Raw genomic sequence first — 22877 nt, 5'->3', positions numbered from 1 at the left:
CAGTCCTTTCGCCTTGTGATTTTGCGCTTCTTCTCGCCAGCTTCTGAACATGTCGACCGGATGCTCCAGAACCGGATCGATTTTTGCCAAGTCCGAGAAATCCGAATTCTTTAATTGCTTCGCAGACGACAATTCCTGCACGGGAAACGGTTTAGTAACAGATCGAGTATAACGTAATACACTTGAGCATAGAGCCTCCGTAGTCTTACTTTTCCCAAACATTCTTCATTCTAAGTCTTATACGATTCTGCAATGGAATAAAAAAAAATAATAAGAAAAGAAAAAAACCCTTAATCCGTGATACGTTGGCATCGACGTTGTAATCGTGGCTGATTACTTCAGCGTTACCGGCGATAGGTAAAGATATTATTTCAAAGTTTATCCCTCCGACTGAGATGACAGTGTTACATTACACCGCGATGTATAATGTTACTCGTTGTCTTGAAACCCGACACCGTTGACAATCTCTGGAGAAAGAATCGCGCAACCTTGTTTGTTCCCCGAAATGAGACCGAACGAAAGAAACGAAAGGTCGAAAACGTGGTAACAATATTCTCACCATGTTCAATGAATCGAGTCCGTGTGTCGACTAGGTATGTGCGCACGAACTTGACAGACGCGGTTCTAACAATTTCGCCGCACCCACGCACATATTTCAGTAAGTCTATTTAGAGCCTCCCACTACCCCTATCAGAGTCTGCGCAGTGTGTTCGTCTAGATATCGAGCGTATCGCTGGTATCTCGATCGAAAGTTATTACGGATGCAGAGAATTCTTACTCGTCCTATCGAAGACTTTATAGGTTAGGTCGGAAATCGCGTAGAATTTCGTACACTTTGTATACTCCGTGTATCAAACCCACCCACTAAAACCCTCAGAGTTGGGTTATAAAGTCAGGTTATGTCTGACGCGATCAAGGGGTAATGCCAAGGAGATTCTTCTTTTTTTGTTCGTCCCAAACTACCTGTCCTTCGTTGCACAGGTGACTACGAATTTTGCAGTATAACGGTTCCTGGTCGTACAGACGTTGAGAAACTTCCATTCCTAACCTCTTCATTGTTCCTTCCACCCTGACCTATGGACACCGACGGTACAATAATCGTAAACGCCCGATCGCATCGTTGAACTTTGGCACGTACCTATCTGGCGAACGATTGTTTATTTTCATCCGTGTAGAACCATACGTAACACATGGCGGCCGTGGGGATATTTTATCGAGAATAATAATCTCGATCAAATATAAAACGTAATACACGGAATCGATGAACTTAACAGAGAATACAATGTTCGAATGTTCGTCCTTCTTGAACGAACTTTTCGACAAGTATATACCTAGTTATTTATTCCCGCAAACCGTACATAGGTAAATAATACGTTGAAATTCTCGAACGCTCAGGCTTTAATGAAACACTTCTCTGTACAACGTTCTAACGTATGTATAGATATAAATATAAATATAAATATAAATATATATTTCTTTTTTTTCTTCTTTTTTATACGAGTAATGATACAACAATGAATGTCCGACGAACTTTACATTACATTCGATTCGCGCGTATCGAAATAACCGCTACACGCCACCGTACAACGAGACGCGCTAATTTACAATATTTCGCACTCTGCATACCAAAAATTACCAGCAGATCGATCCCGCGACGATTTACAATATCGCGTCGAGAATTATCGCACAGTACCCGTTAAACGTTCCATCGCGCGTATTCGCGAGCGCAGTTTCAGTACCGGTCGATCCGATCACTTATCGACTAACCTGTATCGTCGTGAATTTTTAACGAATCTACGAGACAGCCATTTTTCGTTGAAAGCGATCACTCGATCGTCGACTTGATCCAAGCGATATTCGACGAAACTTTATCGTACAATCGAGGCCTTTCCACGCCAACTTTCGAGCAAGCGATCCGCCAGCTACCGACCCCGGTTAGAGCCCATCTGCGACCGTCGGATTGAAGACACAACATTGGACTGCCGGCAACCTCTTCTTCCTGCGAAACGACAAAGAGAATTATTAACATTATTCTCTTTAATGTGCAATTTTTTTCAAACAACCAATCTTTACATGTTCGTACAAATCTTTCAAAGGATACGCGTAATAAGTATCGGGCAGAGTCTCGGATTCGTGAGATTTTAATTAGCGCGAATACAGCGTAAACAATATTTGGACGATCACACCGAAGGACACTTTCGACGCGTAAGTGCAACATTTTCGTTTCATTCGAAGAAAATACAGCGGATGCTTAACTAAACTGAACACGATTGACATTTAACGTTCACCGGTTACGCAATATGTACAGTGCTTTCAAATCGCTGTTTGACTGCGACAACTATAAATTAAGTTGGAAGCGCATAAGTAATTGAAACGAGGTTGCGTTATCGATTATTATAACGCCGTAATATTATTTTCTTTATGAATGTGAAATATTTGTAACAAAAAATTAAATTAATACATCGAAGTAAAACATAGTAGGTTCAAATACTGTAATAAAAGTATTTTATTGTAATATAAACAAGTATATATTTATAGGTATGTAAAAATAAAATGAAAAGAAAAATAAATAAATAAATAAATTGATATCTCTGGATTATAAAAATGATAAGAAAATATATTATCTCTATTAATATAATCAAGATAACTGCTGTATCTGGATTGTATCTATGTTTTTTACCGAAGTTAATACTTTTGCAAGAAACTGCCCTCTACGATCAGGTTTTGTATCTTTGTCTTAAACTAAATATTTATTAGTAGGATCAGAAGATAAAAGTATATAAATAGACGACTCGTAGAGTTTATCCTCGAACATTTTCTTGTATTATGTTCTCTATAGTAATGTTAATAATATCTTATCGTTTTATTTGTTGTCTCTTGCGTGGATAATTCTAACTGTAATGTCCATTCTTTCAGGTTCTCTATGACATCGAGTCGTAACGACTCCTTTGTTAGACAACCATACATTTTTCTCATCGACTGTGCTTAATTTGATCAGTAACCGACAAGAGACCCGAATCAGCCTCGTTAATCTCTTTACTAGACCTCTAGCGAAATTTCGGATTAAACTGCACGAAAATTTGCAAAATGTAGCGCTTTAGTTTTATAGAAATCGAAGAACCGAATTTGTATCGTGAGATAAAACGAACAATTTGATCAATTTTCTGATCCGGAAACCAAAATGTAACCGATGGAAATTTTACTATTTCCAAGTGTGTACTGTATACTCGTATATTTAACTAGTTTTATTCGCTGTTCAGTTGTAAACCCAACAGTGTATACTTTTGTTAAAAAAAATCTCTGAAAATGACAATAGTTCCTTGTTACGATACTTGGTACCCTTCGAAGTAGAAAAACGATCGAGCTCTGTGTACGCGTTCTCGAATATAAATCATTTTTATAAACGAATACCGATCGAGTTTACGATCATTGGGTAATTTGGACACGCAAAAAGATTAAGAGCTACGTAATAGAAAATGCTAGAAATGGTAATGACCTTTCTCGGTCGGACACGCGTTTGAGAAAACACTGTGCGTTACGCGTACCATTTTGATAGTTCACTTACGCTACAATCGTCCATAGAATAGGCAGGTTCCGTGCAGATGCTGTTCACCGACGCGATACTGATGTTCTCGCACCTCTCCATCGCGCTGCGTCTGAGCTGTACCCTTTGCAATAGATCGCCTGATCGGACAGAATTCAATTCGGTGAGAAAAGCGTAGAAACTCTCGTGTCCTCGAGATTACGAGTACACCCGAGCGATTTCGCGGAGAACGGATCCATCGATCGATTAATTCGAGCGTCGAGTAAGCAACCGTCGTGATAATCGCGGCGCGTCGCATCGAATAACTTCCACGAATCTCCGTGTACGAGAACCACGGCTATTTATAACGACTCGAAGGACATTCGTCGTCGATTTAAGACCGAGAAAGTTGTCGCCGGGATTGTGTAAGTGGTCACGCTCCAGCATCCCTCTAAGGTCGATGCAACACGCGTGGATATTTCGCGCGCGCGTTAAACGACACGCGTAGTCGGTTACCGTCCTTATATAACGAAACCTTGAGGTTTCCAGATGCATTAAAAGTTCGATGCAGGTTGTATCGCGCGCGACACGATTCACCGTGAAAGATCGAGGGAATCGAGTTCTTACGATTTCGCGCCCAGCCGAGAGTGTTGCAATGGGACGCGTTCGCCGGGGGATCCTGACTCGTTGGTAAGCAAACGGGCCTGACGAAATCGGAGAACGTGGCCAACGGTCGGTCCAACTTCAAGAGAACCGTGGTACTGCCCTCCACCGGTGATTTGGTCATGCCGACAATTCTGCGTTCTTGTTGCCACGGCGAGGTGCTCGACAGACGAACGGTGCCCATTCTCGCGGTCCACTCGGCTTTCGATTGACTGGAATCACGCGTTACGTGGAAAATTCAAAGTGAACGCGAGCCACCGCAACCGCGTGGAAGGACCAACTCACCCTTGAAAACAGGACGCGGTGGTGATCAGCCAATTCTCCGCGATCAGGGTGGCGTCGCACACGTGCACCTCCTCCTTGAACAGGGCCACGTGCCAGGGCCAATCACCGGGCTCCGCCATTTTATTCAGACCGTGTGTACCGCTTTTCGAGCGCAACGACTGCACCCCGCATTCTGGAAAACGTGAATCGCGATTAGTGGCCAATCGAACCGTTGAACGCGAGAACTCGAGCGAGAACTCGAGCGAAACTCGAGCCTTACGGGACGGTTTTCATCGTACCGAGTTCGGAGCAACGGACGTACATAACTTCTTTGTTCGGGCAGGGCGCCCTGACGAACGTGATCTCCGTTGCGGACGGATCCTCCATGTGAACGTACTGCACGTCCTCCTCGTCGTCGATTCTGATCTCCACGGATCGCACGCCCCTGAGGAAAACGAACCGGTGTAACCAGAGAGCCACGATGTTACGTTACAAGTACGTCGCCTTCGTGTATAGAAACGATTACACGGAATACAGCGGTTAAATATTCAACACGACAGGAAATACGATCAACGCGAGAGAACCGTGTATTTAAATAGCGATCGATCTAACGATGCATTCGAAGGAAAGTGAAAAATGCGTCGATAATTTTTGTTTTACCGATCGATTGATTTCGCGTGAGGAAATATACGATCCGCTTGAAGCGGATACGGATAGTCGGGAGTTTATCGTACAACGTTTCGCGAGACTTTTCAAGTTGATCTCACCGCGCAACGTAAATATATCTATGCGAACCTAGTCGTAGAACGAGACGCTCCTCGTTACTTATTATCCGAAATGATCGTTAAAAAAAACAAATCCAATGAAAGGCGAAGTTTGGAAGGGAAAGGTACTACAGATGTGTAATCGAAATAACGCCTGAAAGAATAAAATTTAATTTGACGGTTGTGCGTTAACATTGCAATAATATTTTACGATCGAATACTCGGCAATAGATAGTATCAGTTACAATCGGATTCAAAAAACGGCGCAATCTATCGAACCTATATCGTATCAGTTTGAAGACTTTACTCCATGCGATTACAAGAAAGGAAATGGAATAAAGGTAATCTTGAAAAATTACATATCCGGTATGTTCCAATGCGTGTTATTCTTTTCGTAATATGCGACCAGGTAATTATCTTATCCACTGATGAGTACTCGATCGATGATAAAGTCGCGCAGACTTTTAAACGCGGGTTGTAAGGGTTTGTCGCGATAATATATTATAATTTTGTTCTAGTTTTATTTTTCAAAAATAATTTACAATTCCTTGCGGTACTCGTGTGGTCGATTTAAAATTTTCTATCGGTTAAATACGAGTCGATGAGGTGGTAGTACAGCACTAGAAAATTGATTCGATTTTATACAATAGTCCTATGTGCCACACCTTATCGAAAGCTTTTTCGACATTTAGAAATCCTACGGAACCATAGAATTTATTTTCAAACCATACGATACAATATAATTTACCATACTGTAGATTACGTTCGATCGTTACGCGTTTATTACGAAATCTAAATTAACGATCTCGTACAAGCTTCTTTTCTAATTATTCATCGAATTAGAAACAACGAAATGAATTTGTACGAAGACATTTGATAAGTGTCTTTGTCAGGTTTCAGCAATATTATCATCATCGGAGCTATTTTCCATTGTTTTAGGAAGTAGTTTCTTCTTAATATAGAATCGACAGTTATGATTTCTTATCAGAATATTATTTATAATACTTTTAAATCCTCTTAGCGTTGTTCTGGTTATTGTTCGGTTTCCTTGTAGGTGTATCGAAGAAATTGAAGAGAAATATTCAAAGTTATCTTTTTCGTATGTTGGAATACTTACACGAGGTTGGAATACTTTCTACAGGTGTTCTCCGACCATTGTTGCTTTTTCGGAGTTGGATTTAACCCAGTTACCGTTCCCTTTCCTAATTGCTAGCATACCGACTACAGGACGTTTCGTTTTTCTTGTAGCCTTTTACAGCGAATATTCGGTAGCTTCGTTCGGAGTCAGTTCGAAGACGTAATAATAAAATCTTTGATCGCTGAAATCCTTCGGAGTTTCTTTCGAGTCTTTGTTATTTGCGCCGAGTATTTTACTAAACGCGGTTTCACGGATTTCGCTCGAGTTTGCTTTCATCTTTTATTCGTTGCATTGCGTAGTTGTGTCAAGTGTGCTTCTTTTGAAAATCTATTTGACATTAAGAACGATAAGATTCGAAAGGAAATGCATAGAAAACGAGAGAAGAGAAAAGAGGAAGGAAGAGAAAAGCAATGGGAGAAAGGACTTTTGTAAGTAAGTTCTTCGTGTTTGTTTGTTTCGAACTAAACGAATGGTCAAAGTTTCCTGTTTCAACTGTCAAAATTGGGCAAATTCTTATCCAGAAGCCGCAGACCTCGCGAAACTAACGTCGGCTTCTAAATTAGTCAACGTTTCTAAATGATATTTTCGTAGTCCTGTAGTGTACCCAAAAGAAAATCCGTGCGATCCCATTATCGATTCGATACTCCTGCTGGTCGGTGTTCGACGCAACCGTAAGGACCATAAGGACCATAAGGCATTTCGCGGTTTCTATCGAGTACAATTGACTCGGTTAAAGAAACGACACGAGGTATAAGGTATACTCACGTGTACGTTAGCAAGCTGCAGAGAGAACCGGCGGCAGTCTGGAGAACGGTTTCTATTTCCGTTCCTGGGAGCGTTGCGTTCAAGTTCGCGGTACAGAGTTTCCCGATGCTACCTTTCTCGTTGAACACCACGAAACCTTCGCTGTTGTACTTGGCGGCGTGTGGTGTGTCCGACGGTTGAGATTTCACGGCTCGTATGCTCGGCGCCAAGGACACTGAAGACGGAACAATGGTCAAAAATTGGAGAATCGTCTCGGTATGTACCGTTGGCGATCGAGAAGAATGCCGATGCGTCGATACTACCCGCGCGAATCTAGTATCACCGAGCGAGACTCCTCCCTTTGGGACAATCGTCTCGATCGGTATCGAAATTGGTGAATTTTTGCGCGCGGGAAGAGCGTCGATGATCATCGATTGCATTCTTCTCGGTTACCGACGCTACATACCGTTCCTTTAGGTCAGCGATCCTATAGGTCAGCGTTCCTATAGATCAGCGTTCCTTTAGGTCGGCGTTCCTTTGGGTCAGCGTTCGTTTAGGTAAATGTTCGTTTAGGGTTGGTGTACTCACGGCAATCTTTTTCGTCGCTGCCGTTCGCGCAGTCGAGTTTTCCATCGCATCTCTTGCCGCGCGGAATGCACGCTCTGCCTACGCCGCAATGCATATGTCCGTCGCGACAATAAGCGCAATTCTTCTCGTCGGAAAGGTCAGGGCAGTCGATCACACCGTCGCAGATTCTCGGCGACAGTGCTTTCGCTTGAAGCGCCTGCACGCATCCTACGATCAACGTTCGCCCGGTAATTTCAAGGGGGCAATTTCAAGGGTCCCCCCACGGCCGGATCGGTTCTTTATCGTTTCCGCATAACTCGGTCGGAAAAGGTTACGATCGTTCACCTGGTTTCGCTCTGCAGCCACCTTGGTCCGCGTACTCCGGGAAATTCGAGCAGTCCAGCAACCGTTTGATTCTGTCCGGAAGCCGGCTCCCGCATCCGCTCCAAAATTCACGGCAGAAGCTTCGGCACGGCAACTGCAGCAGGTCTTCCGGTTGACTCGGTACGCAAGTCGGTTGCAGAACTTGGCACACAAAGTCGTACGCCAATCGGTAACATTCCGCGTCGACTAGCTCCCTGTCGGACAACGTACGTGAAATATACAGGGTGTGCTGCTCAAATCGTTAATTTAATTTCGGGTGTAACGCGTCTCGAAGTAAGCGGAAAAGTGTCCAATAGCGGGGCAGCGAGTTTCACGATACGACAGATATTTGCGCGATACGATTTACGAATAATTCTTTGTAAATATTTCTGGCGATCGTACGAACGGAGATCGTGATCTTTATCGAGCAAGCGACGCGTCGCGTTCGTCTTTTTACAATTGGTCGAAATTTCTATCCGGAGAGGAATTTTTTGGTTCGTTTCCAAGTCGGAGAGAAAAATTTGATTTTGGCAGGCGTTCGAAATTTCTACACTCTTATTTCGATACACGCTTCGACACGTTTCCTCGTCGAGAGTTCGTGCACGCTCAAGAATGGCTACAGTACTCGGCGAAATAAGCGAAAATCTATCACGAAAATCGATCTGGAATTCGAGAGTTTACCAACCATTATGTCAGTTTCTCTTGTCGATAAATAAAGGGAAAATCTGAACATTTTTTAGGGCGAAGAACCGTGTCGTCGCGCACATAAAAACGGGACGTTCGGGATATCCATCGCGACAGAATCATATTGTGTCTTGCTACTTGGAGATCGTCGATCTCCGGACTCGTGCTCGCCAATCGTTTAGTTTCTTATTTAGACGAGAATCGGATCTACCCAAAGTTCCGACCATCGATTTTAGCACACGCTGTATAAAATTCGGTTCGCGTTGCAAACATTCTTTGAACGTTTTCGACCCGTTGATCGGGGTATTTTTCAAAAATAGTCGTCAAACCTGACGGTCTGTCGGGCTTCTATCGAGGTAAATTATATGCCTCTGTTCGATCTAGATTTACCATTTTAACAAGCTACTGTGCACCTTTCTATAACCGTCCGTTGAACCAATTCTCTATTTTTTACCAGCTTCCTGTCTACCGACGGTGCTCACGGTCGCAGCAAACTAGACTTTTATGCGTTTTAAATCGAGTGTCAATATCGGTGTAATTAGCTACCACGCGTTTTTCCGATAACAGTTTAATTTTCTCTCTTCGGTTTTCGCAAATCAGTTCCACGTATATCGCAAGAGATGTCCTTTTACTTTGCTCTGCAGATTCTTGAATAACGCAAATGTTCGAGTATTATTTTTCTCGGAAATCATTTCGATAACAAAATTGAACAACTATGACCACATTCCAAGTTCTCAAGAGATCGACGAACTTTTCGTTCAAGTATCAAAAGAATTGTAGAAATTGAGCAACAAAGGGATTCGATGAAATTGTATTATTAGCCCGAAGAATAAAAACATTGATTTGTTTCGTTTCGCGTTCGGTAAGTATCGATGCTTCGAGATCTTAATATTTTATATAAAAAAAATAAGCATTTATCGGCGTCAAAATGTATTTCTTTTCGCGTATCCTTCAAAAATCGATTTTTTAAGATTACCGCTATGGTAAATCGTCCATTTCGAAGATCACGAGGTAAAAGGTCATTCGGTAAGAAGAATTAGGACGGTAATATAATTTCGAGCGAGTATTTTCAACGTTGCAATTTCTTCAAAATGGTAATATTTTGATGTATCGCTATTGTAACGTATTACAGGTCAACGCGAATTAAATACACTACCAATGCGGTAAAGACATAGAAAAAGAGAATTAATTTACATCGAAAAATAGTAATTTTCATTCGCAATTAAACAAAGCTAAGGAGAATAGAGAAACTGCGCGTAAAAAGATTAACGAGATAGATTAGTTGCAAACGAGGTCGAATCGTAACACACACTTTAATGGTACATAAGTGATGCTATAGCTCGCCGTAATATCGCTCACTTTCGAGAAAAACCTCCAATCGGCCGGTCGAAAACATTCAAACTTGATCAAAATTTTCCATTCCAGTCATTTCGAACATATATTAAAAAAACACGTGTATAAGCGTACACCCGTATCGAAAGTATTTTTACACCGATCCGTTCGATTTTTAATACACGTGTACTTTCGTTTCGCTTCGCGTATATTTAAATACACGTGTACCACTTCACGCGGATTGAATTACACGCGTATTAAAATCACGAGAATATAATTTGACAAATTTCAAGACCGTAGATACTTACGAACGAATCGAAACGGCGAATCGTCAAAATTCGAAAGAAAACTTGTTGAAAACAAAGAAATATTGTTACTAAAAAACAGTCCAAACCGGACGATTTAACAAATAATGCCGATGAGAGTGGTTTTGAAATTTATTTCGGTATCTGTAGCCTGAGAACGTTGTCCAATTACGTAGTCGTTCGATAAATGGGAAGCGTATTTTGAAAAATCGTACGATTCGAATATACGCGCGCGTCGATACACGTGCAATTAAATACACGTGCGATTTAAATACACGTGCAATTAAATACACGTGCGATTTAAATACACGTGCATTTAAACGTACGGCACGTTCGATGCACACGTGCCGAAGTACGCGTAGGTTAAGTAAGCGTCGCGTAGGGATCTCTAGTGTTTATATACACCTGAATGCGATCACGTCCTCTTCCACGTCGGCCAAGGAACGGTGTCCCAATACGTTCGGGTAAGACGTAACGTTGTACGGCAGGTGTTTGCAATAGGAGAGATCCAAATCGCTGCACCTTCTCGGGGGTGGGGCCGCGGTCGTCGGCGGTGGAGTCGAAACGGTCGTTTGCGAACTGACCTGGGCGTTCAGCGCTTTAATGCTCTCCTGGACCTCGAGGCTCCGCGAGTCGATCGTCAGATTGGTCAAGTACTTGGAACTCTCGGGATTTATTTCTCGCGTTAGTATGTCCACGACGTCCGCGGTGGTGATGGTCTGGTATCGTGGATCGAATCGTACGTCGAAGTGCACGACCAAATCGCCCGCCTCCAATCTGCGTGGTCGATCAACGATTATACAATTGTAGTATCGGATTTTCCGAGTCCGCTTGGGTCTGCTTCGAACGCGGGCCTAAAGAAGGTAGCACGCGCGGACAGACCCGGGTCAGGGTAAACGTTTCGTGCCGATCTGTCCGCTAGCTTTCACGACAGGCCCGAGTATCCCTCTACAGGGGGTCCTGCGCGACGACCGAGTGTAAGAATGCACGGGGATGAAAGGGAATTCTAGGGGGATGCACTAAGACGAAAGACCGGTATAAGACTTGTAGCAACTAAAACGATAAAGACGCGTGCCGAGGACACAAAGACGGTTAGCTTAGTTTAATACGTAGTCGATCTACCTTAGTGGTAAGCGAATCTAATCACCGACGCTACGTCTAATACCGATATCACTGTAATATATAATATTCTTAAATATACTACAATATACCGCACGAGTACAGTTATTTGGGGGCTCGTACGAGGATCGATAACTCAAGATCCCTTCTCCAGTGATCCGAGGAGAAGAGAAAGAACAATGAACCGACGAGGTTCGCTGGGTGTCGCGTTTTCGTACCTTGAACACACGTGTGTTCAAGGTACACACGTGTCGCGTTACCGCGAGAAAGTGATTTCAACGTTGTCGCGTGACGGGAGGTAGGGATGCACACTCGAAGGGATTTCTCTCACGGGAATCGGGGGATCGTTTCGGTACAGATGGATCAAACTTTCAACGATATCTCCCGCGGAGAATCCGCGGTGTTTCGTCGTCTCGTAGCCTACCTGTCGTCGTTCGTTCTCCAAGCACTTACCCATCGAGCGCCAACACCTCCGCGGCGATGAAGGAGATTTTCAGCCAACTGCGACGGAAAATAAGATTCAAACGATCGCGATACTCCCGCGATCGTATTCGAAAGGCTTCGGTCGAGGGATCCGCTAGCTCCGAAGCGAAGGAATCACCTTCGGTAACGCGGAAAGTCGCCAAGAAGATCTGATCCCCTGGTGGGTCCGAAGTTAGGAACGTGTCTGGAAGCACAACGAACATCTGAACCCTACAGCGGGACAAAATTAAACGATTTCACGCTCGTGATTAAAAGTTTCGAGGGCGTTATTGGAATAAACGCGGGCAATGGAACATCGTGTGTCTCGAGAGAGTAACGAATGCTTTAACCGTGAGCGTGCGAATCGCTTCATCGTGGACGAATGGCAACCATATTCAGTTTTGAGTCATGCTCGAAGCTCCATGAAAAGGGAAAATTTGTTTGCCTCGAAACTTTCCGAACGTCCAGTCAAACGGTTACCTCTTTTCGACGAAGGTCACGTAGCATCGCTTTCCCACGATTTATTGGGATAAATATTGTCCCGATGCAATTATTACTTTCCTGCCGTGAGATATATCGCGCAGTTTTGCGTTGTTATTGTTATCGATGTTTACGCAGATGGAAATTGTAGCAACGATAGTCGAAAGAAAATTCCTGGACAAGCGAACTACGATAGACGCGATTAAAATACAAATTTGAAATTCAATTTTTTTAATTAAAACTCACATTCCCGTCTTTTCTTTCCACGTTGGATACTATTTTTCCGAATCACCGATCGTGTCTTTTTCAATATATTTTTCAAACATCTGAACATTTGCGAACAAACGTCTATTGAACTTTGCGCGCTTTAACGTTGGTTTTGTTCAAAGAAGGAAATATTTCTTTACGTTTGGTGCGCATTTGAAGACGAGTGTTCCGTATTACGCCCGGTTGCCCTATGCTAATATTAGAACTTCGGTTGCATCAACGTGTACGTTTAACACATGCTTTTCATCTTCGCATACGCCTTATACGTATAAAATCCCCAGTCTATTTATAGTACCTACTAGCTCGTTTTGTAAGTTTCCGCGTATTCAACTATGCGATCTTCCGGTTTGTGTATGGAAACATACATAAACACAGACATACCCGATCAAATAACAAGACACGCGTCGCTGCTTCGTATTCGAATCTTCTGTCGGTTGTTGAAGCAAATTTCTACCAAACGTTATATTTTTCAGTTAGGGGCGAGCCTAAGTGAAATTCAATTCTCTCGAAGGAAAACCTAGAGCTACTGCGAACACTGTCGCGAGATACGATAAAATGTACAGGTAGAGTTTACTCCGAAGTCAGGATCGTTTATCGAAAATCAAAATCTGGTCCACTTTAACGTTGTTTAAAAGAATATCCGTGTTCTCGAAATACGAATAGATAAATGTACGAAAAATTCGTTAAAAGAGAAACAAAGAAAGAAATCTTTCGTTCTTCCGGATCGGAAGTTTCCTCGTTTGAGAAACGTACGCGTAGTTACATTTTCGGTACAATGCTACAGCAATGCCTCGGTTATCGATAAAATTGCCCGTTCGGATACACGATCGGAGTTCCACTCGCGTTTCTTCGATACCGGCGAATACTTCGATCGATCTTTGTCCTTCCTGCTTCTCGTATCCACGATCTGCGGTCCAAATTTTCGAACATGAAACGAGACTTGAGCCAGTGAACTCGAACATTAAACGAGACTTGAGCCAGTACACTCTAACATTAAACGAGACTTGAGCCAGTGTACTCGAACATTAAACGAGATTTAAGCCGGTACACTCGAACATTAAACGAGACTTAAGCCAGTGAACTCGAACATTAAGCGAGACTTAAGCCAGTACACTCGAACATTAAGCGAGACTTAAGCCAGTGAACTCGAACATTAAACGAGACTTAAGCCACCGTAGTTGACGCGCCGGCGATTATAAACACCGAGGAGAAAATCCGGGGCACTCGAGCGCCTACAGCCACTCGACTCGGCTCGGGACTCACCTTTCACCGTGCCTTTGGTCAATCATTTTTACACTGCAGCAGGGATCGTATTTTTTCGATCCGCGATACAACTTGTTGCGGACGGCGAGCGATCTTTTGCGGCTTGTAGATCAACCGCGCAACCCTGCCGACCGTTTTTCCTCGAAAGTAATTCTCGAGATTCGTTTTCCCTTTCGCGAAACCCGCGACGATGATTCGACGAAACGAACCAACGAAAAGAACGAAGAGAAAAAAAAAAAGAAAACAGAAGGAAAAGAATACAATATATGTATATTATATTCTTTTCGATAATTTCGCTTCTCAATCGTCACGTCGAGACGCTTCTGCGCGCGCAATTTCGCGATTTCTGAGCGCCACGGAATACTACTTTCGAAAGGGGAATTCGGTTACCGTGATGACGAATCGAAACGATCCAAGGACACGGATCCCCACTTTAAGGTCGAACGTTGGAGGGGTCACAGGCACGATGTCTCGACAACTCGGTCAGACCGTTAGCTCTGCTACTTTCAAGGCCTCTCCGTCGCTGGACCAATGCGATCGTGCAACATCTTCGACCTTTGCCTCTCTTTGTTCGCGAGGAACGAATTATAGGATTCCCAGTCGCGCACCGCCTCGGTTGGCATTTCTCACGGCAAGAGGAGACGCTCGTCCGCGGAGTCGTCGTTCGCTATACTTTATCGCGACGAGTACGAATCCTCGGCGAGCAAAATGTTCCCCGATCGGAGTACGCGAGCGTGTTTTCCTCGAAGAGTCGGTAACTCGGTCGAACCGTTATGTTTGCGCGTCGGGAGACCTGAATGGGCCCCGACCGCGTCATCGTCCTCTTCGTTTCTCCGCGTGTACGGAAGAATAAAGATGTCGGTGCTCGGCAAATAGTTTTTTTTCTTTTTCTTTTAACGAGACATAGACACTCGTATTTTCTCTCCGTGTCGCTGGTTAACGAGCCTCTGCTTCGGTACAATTTCATCTTGGTCTTGTACGGTGTTTAAACACAATCTATTTACCATAGATGAAATCAACAGAAATTAAATTTTCCGACGCTGTAAGTATCTAGTTAAAATTACGTCGGTATAAATCGCAATACTTGTATCGTTTCTATCGAAAATAGAACACAATGTCCCATTTGAATGTCATACCTATTCCTTCGATCTTTGTTGCAAATGTTTCCTCGATGATGCCGAAATTCTTCCGATCGATCGACAACGTTCCGATATTGTTTTTACCCTTTGTGTCCCGTAAATCATTGATCGCTTTTTCCACGTACGTTTCGTACAAAAACGAGAGCTCGATTGTTATTATTCGAGATATTGCAACTGGACTCTTTTTGAAACTAAAACTAAATTTTCGTTATCGTTCGAATGAAATTTCATTGGAAAAATTCCTTCGAAATTTGATTTGAAAAATGTACTGAAAATGTTGTTCGAGTAACGCGTCACCAGCATCGTACGCGTATATTTTTCTTGTAAATCGGTGTAAACATCGATTCCAATTCACGTGGCGTTCTCCCGTGCCCTGTTGCCCCGTTGCCGGTCGTCGAATATCTTTTACACCGGTCACGTACCGAGGCCCCTTCGCTCTTCTCTGGGCTTCCCTTCGTGCACGGGCGAACCTTTAAATCCGAGGATCTTTCGTTCGACCTTCTCCTCCTCTTCGTCGTATTCCTTTTCCAGCTCGTTATCTTCGCACGGATCCGGCGAGCGTATTTCGCATCGATCAGAGCCGAGAGCTCGTCCTATCGTCGCGCGTGTTGCTCTTCGTGTATCGCACGGTCGAGCGCAATCTCAAGGTGAAGTGCACACGCGTTCACGGTGGAAAAACCACGCTCGCGGTAACAAAGGAAGGCATCGTCGATCGTGCATCGTGGATCGCGAGAGACGTTTGAACATCCTGAAAAGAATACCGTCTCGGCCGAACGATCGCTCCTCCGCGCTGTTTTCGTGGTAATTTCATGCCTGTCGAGACATCGATCGTCGTCGCTTGACCGTGGCGTGGATGAAACTTTTTTTTTCTTTTCATAAAGCTAGACGTTCACTCGAGAGTATATCTATTGAACGGAATCACTCTCGAAAGTGTTTTTTCTGTAAGCGTAGACTGCGTTCGAGAACGATCGTCAGGGTTTTCCTACCGAGTGTAAGAAACACTCGAGAGCAACTCGCTACTGATCTAAACACCTTGACTCTTGTAGGAATAACAATAACTATAGTTGAAACAGTCAAGTATGCTCGTGCATCTACCAGTTGATCCGATTGTAAATATACGACGAGCTCGAATTATAAAATCTATAAATCCAATTTCTAATACGGCACAGATTATTCCTAGGATTTCAAAAGTCTTCTTTTTTCTCTTTCGTTAGAAATAATGTGTGAAATGAAACCGAGTCCAGGTCGAATTAATATATATGTATACTTCTGGATGACCAGAAATCGAAAATAAATTTCGTTGCCCGTGTCTACGCGTCCATTTGAGAGTAAAACTGTCGCGAGTTGCACTCGAGTGTACTTCTCACCGTCGGAGGCTACGTTTGAGAGTGATTGTCAGACTCTCAAATGCAGTTTCCACCGGTGAGAAACACTCTCGAGACCGACTCGCGACAGTTTTACTCTCGAGTGAACACGTAGCCTAGGTTCGCGGAGAAAGCGCGGGGAACGAAACCGGCGCGGCGTTTCGGATCACTCGACCGAGCACGCGATCCTCGTGTCTGACAAACGGTGCAATCGTTAATTACGTATGCACGTGTACAGCGTGCCGCGAAGCCCGGAACGCTCCAATTCGCGCCACGGGGCAACGTTTCCGTAAAGACCGCGTGTCATACTTACAGCCGAGATATATCGAGACACCCGAGAACAGAAGGAAGAGCAAAAATGCAGCCAGCACGCAGCATCCGCAACGGTATTGTCCGCCGAGTTTCCTCGTGAACCGAATGTCGCTGTCCGACGATAGAATCGAGCTCGGTGTCCCGGCACGGCTGAATCTTCTGGTACTCACCGTGCTCACCGAGATCTAAAAAACAATATTCGTTAACAATGATCAAAAGCGAATGAAAACGTTCGTTACGCGCCGTCTGTTGCGCGGCGTTTCACTCGATGGACGAATATTTGTTTCTTACAGCCAACGAAAATGATTTCAAAAGAATTTTGAAATTTGAACTTTGAATTTTTAATCTACTTAGAAGTACCTTTTTTTATAATTCTTTCGAAACTACTGATAGAGGTTTCGAATCTGTCGCGTTTAGGTTCGAGTCTACTTCGAAGTGTAGCTTCTTTAACGTAGATTACAAGATTCCTTGTATTTTAAGTTCACGAGCAGCTATAACTTCCGTAAAAGTCAAAATTTACCAACAAAATACTTGGTTGGCGTAACCCCATAAAACCTGAGTTACCGTACAGTGGGTCAGTCGTTTCAGTCGGCCGTCGAAGGCCTATGACTAGGCAAAAATTACTCGACATTTTCTACATTCTACTTACTCGCGGTACCACATTCCTCTTAACCAGGAACTGATTTCTGTTTCTCCCTAAAATACACGACGTTGCAAAATACTTACAGAGAAGGGGCAGTTGTAGGTGGACGTCGACCATAGAATATACGATATTTGTTTCAGCTTCTGCAGCAAAAACGCGCGTAACAAAAGTCGACGAGAGGACTATATTCGGAGACTTTTCTTCGGATAGTGGTAGATTTTATTTGTTCTCTCCTGGGATTACAATCGGATCCGTTTCCTACCTTTGGAAACTGTTTCATGCGGTACAAAATGTCGATAAAATCGATTGTTACGAAGATGGATAAAACGCAGGATCGTTCGTTCGTTATCGCGTCACCGGGAGAACATCTCGAGCGATTGCAAAGAAACTTCGAACGTATCTACGAAATGTACTTGCGATCCACGTAACGCAACAATGTTGAAAAATGTTTCCAACAAATATCACTTTTCCTCGAAGAAAGGAACGACGAGCGGCGACGACCGTGAACGAACGCGAGATATCTCGCTTATGAACGCGTTTACGAGAAAAATACAAATAAGCAAAATTGTTGAAAATTTCGTTCAAAAATTGTTTCCTTCTACGACAATTCTCGCTGGAATCGACGGTAACCGAGATATCGGTCCGAACGTCGATGCCCGTAATGACCGCGCCGTTCGAGCGAAAAACGTGCACCGAGAAACATCGAAATAAATTATCCGTTCGAACAACATTCCCGATCCTGAACAGCGCCGGTTAAATACACCGGTCGAGTTACAGACGCCTCTAGATGCAAGCTCGACATTGCGAAAGAAACATCGATCAAAGTATCCGATATATTTGTAAATGCCTTCTTCTGTTGCCCCAACGAACGTTGGGAACCCGGTGTTTCACCTCACTGCTGGATTCGTCCGAGCACGAAAGACTCGGCATTACGAGAGATTTCTCGGCGAGGCACGACTTGTATTAACAATCACCGCATTTCCGTCTCACGGGGCCAAACGAAACGACAAAGATTATACCACCAACGACGGGACGGACGGGCGGCGCTGTCGCGACGATTTCTTCGTCGCGGAAACGACTACTGCGTCGGTGTTCGTTAATTGTGAACGGTGCACGTTAATTGTGAACGGTGCACGTTAATTGTGAACGATGCTCGTTAATGAGAAATGATACTCGATACTGTCTTTTTTGAAAATAATTTCGCGGCGTGTCACTTCGTTGCTGCCGATGTTTCTTTAATAATAAAAATATACACTTGGCAAGAAAGTTAGATATTCGCGTACGCGATACGTGAATTTCAATTGTATCGAAGGTTTTGCTTTACGCGCGATCATTGTTCCACTGTCTCTACCGAAAACTCGAAAATACAAGAGGTCCGGAACAACCGCGTCATGCAACGCGTCACAGTCCTCCGAATCGTGTCACTGGACACGGTTCCGACCCCCGTGAACCTCGAATTTATGGCACTGGTCCGGTTTCCCTCCAGTATCGTTGCCCTCGAACGGTCGCGGTGATCCGTTCATGGTTCGTTTCGCGGACCGGGACGAAAAACCGTGAAAAATCTGGGCCGATCGAGGCACGATTCGCGATTCGATAAACCGTAACGAAACACGGCGTTAAAAACGAGACCACCGCCACCGATCCCTGGAAACCAAGCGGTAAGCGTTTCGCGATTGGAATTGCATAGCGATCGGGCGCAACGAGCAAAATAATGCGTTACGTAAGCCGAGTACCGCGCGTTCGAACGAGCCCCGATCGAGTTTTGCGCGCGATTTCGCGCGTACGTTCATCTCGGGGCGCGCGATTTCACGCGCACGTTCGTATCGGAGCGCGCGCGCGCGCGCAATTACGTTCATTCGGAGCTCGCGATTTCGCGCGTACGTTCGTTCGTTCTCCAGCGCGAGAATTTCGCGCGAACGTTCGTCTCGGAGCACGCGATACGCTTAGGGATAGGCACCGTGAACAAACGCCGAGATATCTCGCTTATGAACACGTTTACGAGAAAAATACAAATAGGCAAAATTGTTGAAAATTTCATTCCCAAATTGTTTCCTTCTACGACAATTCTCGCTAGAATCGACGGTAACCGAGATATCGGTACGATAGGGGTAGGCACCAGGACTCGCACCGTACGCGTGTATCGTTGGTACGCTTAGGGATAGGCACCGTGAAAGAACGCGAGATATCTCGCTTATGAACGCGTTTACGAGAAAAATACAAATAGACAAAATTGTTGAAAATTTCATTCCCAAATTGTTTCCTTCTACGACAATTCCCGCTAGAATCGACGGTAACCGAGATATCGGTCCGATAGGGGTAGGCACCAGGACTCGAGCACTCCGTATTCAACGTCTGGCACAATGAGCTTATCTTCCGTGACGCGCGCATCCGAGTGTGCAAGCGTCCGTGTAATCGTCCCGCGCCACCGATCTATGTGTACACCACACCACACCACACCACACCACACCACCAACACCGGCACACCTCGTTCGCGTGTACTCGCGCGAATGCACGACGCCGCGGAGAGGCCTACGCCCTCGTTCAAATGTTACGCTCGGCACACGCTCGAAAGGAGAACCAACCGGTGGATCGCGCACCTTTTCCTAACCGATACCACGAATCGCTCAAACTACTCGATCCTCCATTGAATTTTCATTTATCCACGGACCAAGAGAACCGCATACTTTCGCGACACTTTCTACTTTTTACGTTGATTATCCATTCGAACGCGACACTTCGCTGCTTACTTTTTACTCTTTACGTTATTATATTTCGAACAGTTGCCGTGATATTTTTCTCGTAACGTTTATTCTCGTTCGCGGATTCTCTTAAAGGTTGAGAGTGAAACATTCGAATGAATTTTGATGGATAAATTCGTCATTTTCCGTGTATATATTCTTTAAGGTTTCGTGATATATTCTTTGACCGTTTCCATGGTATTTAAATACTTGTAGTAACTCTAGTGGTCGTAAATGTAAATACCCTGAAGGAAGTCAAAGATGTGCGCAGGAGTTCTAAAAGATCTTAAAAAATTAAATAATAAATGTTTCCGATTGAAATTTTACATCTGTATTTATCGAGTAGTTTAAAGTTGCGAGTTTAATTATAATACCTTTACCCTTTGGTCGAAACAAAATTAACAAGGGACGGTATATTTTCGCGCGGCAGTGTATACATTTTTTTCTTCCATTGTTTTCGAAATTAGGTTTCCCCTACCTTGCCTCGTGTCAATTTCTTCGATTATTCTCTGCGCGTATTTAAACGTTACGCGTCTCATTGCATTTGATTTCATCGCATTCTTGATGCATTGTTCTGAGGTTAGGTGAATAGCACAGCACCGCATGGCTGTACCTCGCCCACTACCGTAAACGTGTGTTTATCATTACTTATATACGTATATACACGTTTGTAATTAACGATAAGAAAAGTAATATATGCGTGTTACTTTTTCACCCGATACTCCGTTCCGTATCTCGTGTTTCGTTTCTGTTATTATTCAACAACAATAATAATACGACCGAGAGTGACCACTCGTTTAACCCAAGGAAATACTCGATACGCGTTCAAAAGGTAAGTAAACACGATACTCTTTGCTCCGCGTTACTCGAGACAATAGAACCTCGAGATATTTAGATTATCGTCCATAATTGTTCGCCAGGTTGCCCAATCCGACAATGGGAATGGATGTTAGATTCGAACAATGGAAAACAATTGTCCGATTCCTTTTACCGACGCGTTTGCGTTAATTAGTCGCAGAAAATCGCGAGTCTCGCTATATTGCTGCAACTCGCAAAGAAACGTAAGGTCGATCGGGGTCCTCTCTTCTTGTACGTCGATCCTTGAATTTAATGACGAATCGAGCCATCGTGGTGCTACGCGTGGTTATTATCGTTACGTTTAATTCTTACCACCTCTGTGTCGAATGTGATTCGATATAAGTGAAAAATATATTCGTTACGCACTCTGTACCTCTGCGATACAACATTGTATTCGGATCCCCTTTCTTTATCTATTACGTTGTTCGGAAAGTTTCGTTTTCTTTCGTGAAAATGAAACACGATATTTTTAGAGTGTACAAATATTTTATTAAACGATACACTCTCCATTTTGAAAAACGAAATGACTTTCCAAACAATCCAATATTTTGTAAATCGATCGAGGAATCGTTGGTAAACGAAAAGAAGAAAAATTAACGAGTGCAAAATGGTTAATAACCGATTCACCGACGAGATTCGGATGTGGAAATCGAGCAATGTTACGGGTGGAGATTAAAGACCGGTGAATGAAAAAGATGGTGAACGCTCGGTGGAAAGAGCGATACGCTGTTCAACGCGCCCGGTCGGTTACGCGAACGTTATCTTTTGTTTTTGCCCGTACGCCTATTCTCGCTCGTTCGTCCACCTATTTCAATTTACCATTGATATCGGCCCGTTGGAAATTGCGGGTCGCGTGGCCCCGGTACGCCGAAGTAAAAGTGAATCCGCGAAGTACATACTTCGACGAGGGTCGATTTCGTTTTCTCACGGGACTCGACGTCCTACGCTCATACCTACGATGCTCGTGTTTACGGGCGCTAGATAGCACAGCTCGTCGAGAGAACCGCTAGACACTTAACGAGATATTATCCACGCTTGGACTCCCTTTTCCCTCGTTTCTCCGCGTTACGTCGCGTTCTCCGTTACGAGCGTAACATCTTCACGTTCTTTGGCGAGTCTGGCTCGTGGTAACAATTTTCGACCGTACGCGAATATCACGAGCCAGACCCCGTGGAATCGAATACGGGTCAAACGCGAGCATCGCTGGTCCGAATCGCGATACGAAGATCGGCACCCGAGACTATTCATTTTTAGAGTTGTAGATAATTCTCTGTTAGATATTCATTCAAGCATTCCTTCTTGTAATTTCATTTTTCGTTCGCTATACGCTATTTATTACACTTTTGTGATGTCCGTTAAAGTATTGTTTACGTATGAAATACAGTTTTGAAACTGTTCTTATCTATTACGTAGAATTTATAGAATTACTGTTTACATTTTAAAGTATCGTTTGTTTGTGCGTTTTTTGCTGTAGTATACTGCACAAGAAATATGTGTAAAAAAGGTGAAGGAATGAAATGAGCGGGACGAGATGGAAAAAGTCAATTTCTTAACGTCCACAAAAATTTTATCGAAGCAAATAAGGATATAGGTATGCTTTAAATGTGAGCATCAGATGTGTCCACATCTTGGCTCGTGGTGAAACTGTTTCATCGAACTAAACGATACGACAAGGGGTTGACACCCCTTCGTCTACGATATCGTGAGTCTCGTCCACATTCGTAGGTTCGAATATATATTCTTAAAAATATTAAAAAGAAACCTTTGCGCAATGGCTTAAAAAAAAAACAAATTTAGCGTTCACAAGGCCAGTGAGAGTTGGAACTGACCTTGTCGATTATGGCCAAGGGGTTAATCGATAAAGAAACACCCTGGACCGATGCAC

General features: G+C 43.7%; 1 protein-coding gene across 3 annotated transcripts in view; it reads right to left on the bottom strand.

The window, feature by feature from the left end:
* Window positions 1-15: 15 nt before the first annotated feature.
* The window catches only part of LOC143153266 (atrial natriuretic peptide-converting enzyme), a 29286-nt gene continuing 6424 nt past the window's right edge, over window positions 16-22877 (bottom strand). Inside the window, exons 2-13 of one of the 3 annotated variants that reach the window (XM_076324267.1) lie at window positions 16755-16938; window positions 11920-12133; window positions 10753-11124; window positions 8009-8241; window positions 7685-7891; window positions 7118-7331; window positions 4750-4895; window positions 4472-4643; window positions 4151-4398; window positions 3566-3684; window positions 1768-1999; window positions 16-135 (exon numbers count right to left, since the gene is read on the bottom strand). In XM_076324267.1, coding sequence (XP_076180382.1) covers window positions 1826-1999; window positions 3566-3684; window positions 4151-4398; window positions 4472-4643; window positions 4750-4895; window positions 7118-7331; window positions 7685-7891; window positions 8009-8241; window positions 10753-11124; window positions 11920-12133; window positions 16755-16938 — 2283 coding nt within the window. In that variant the 3' untranslated portion in view covers window positions 16-135; window positions 1768-1825. Of the gene's footprint in view, window positions 136-229; window positions 248-1122; window positions 1143-1767; window positions 2000-3565; window positions 3685-4150; window positions 4399-4471; window positions 4644-4749; window positions 4896-7117; window positions 7332-7684; window positions 7892-8008; window positions 8242-10752; window positions 11125-11919; window positions 12134-16754; window positions 16939-22877 lie in introns of those variants that run through there. The other 2 variants (XM_076324269.1, XM_076324270.1) reach the window with 2 other exon arrangements.

Source organism: Ptiloglossa arizonensis, chromosome 12, assembly GCF_051014685.1.
Source record: "Ptiloglossa arizonensis isolate GNS036 chromosome 12, iyPtiAriz1_principal, whole genome shotgun sequence".
Lineage (NCBI taxonomy): Eukaryota > Metazoa > Arthropoda > Insecta > Hymenoptera > Colletidae > Ptiloglossa > Ptiloglossa arizonensis.
This window is presented reverse-complemented; position numbering and strand designations above follow the sequence as displayed.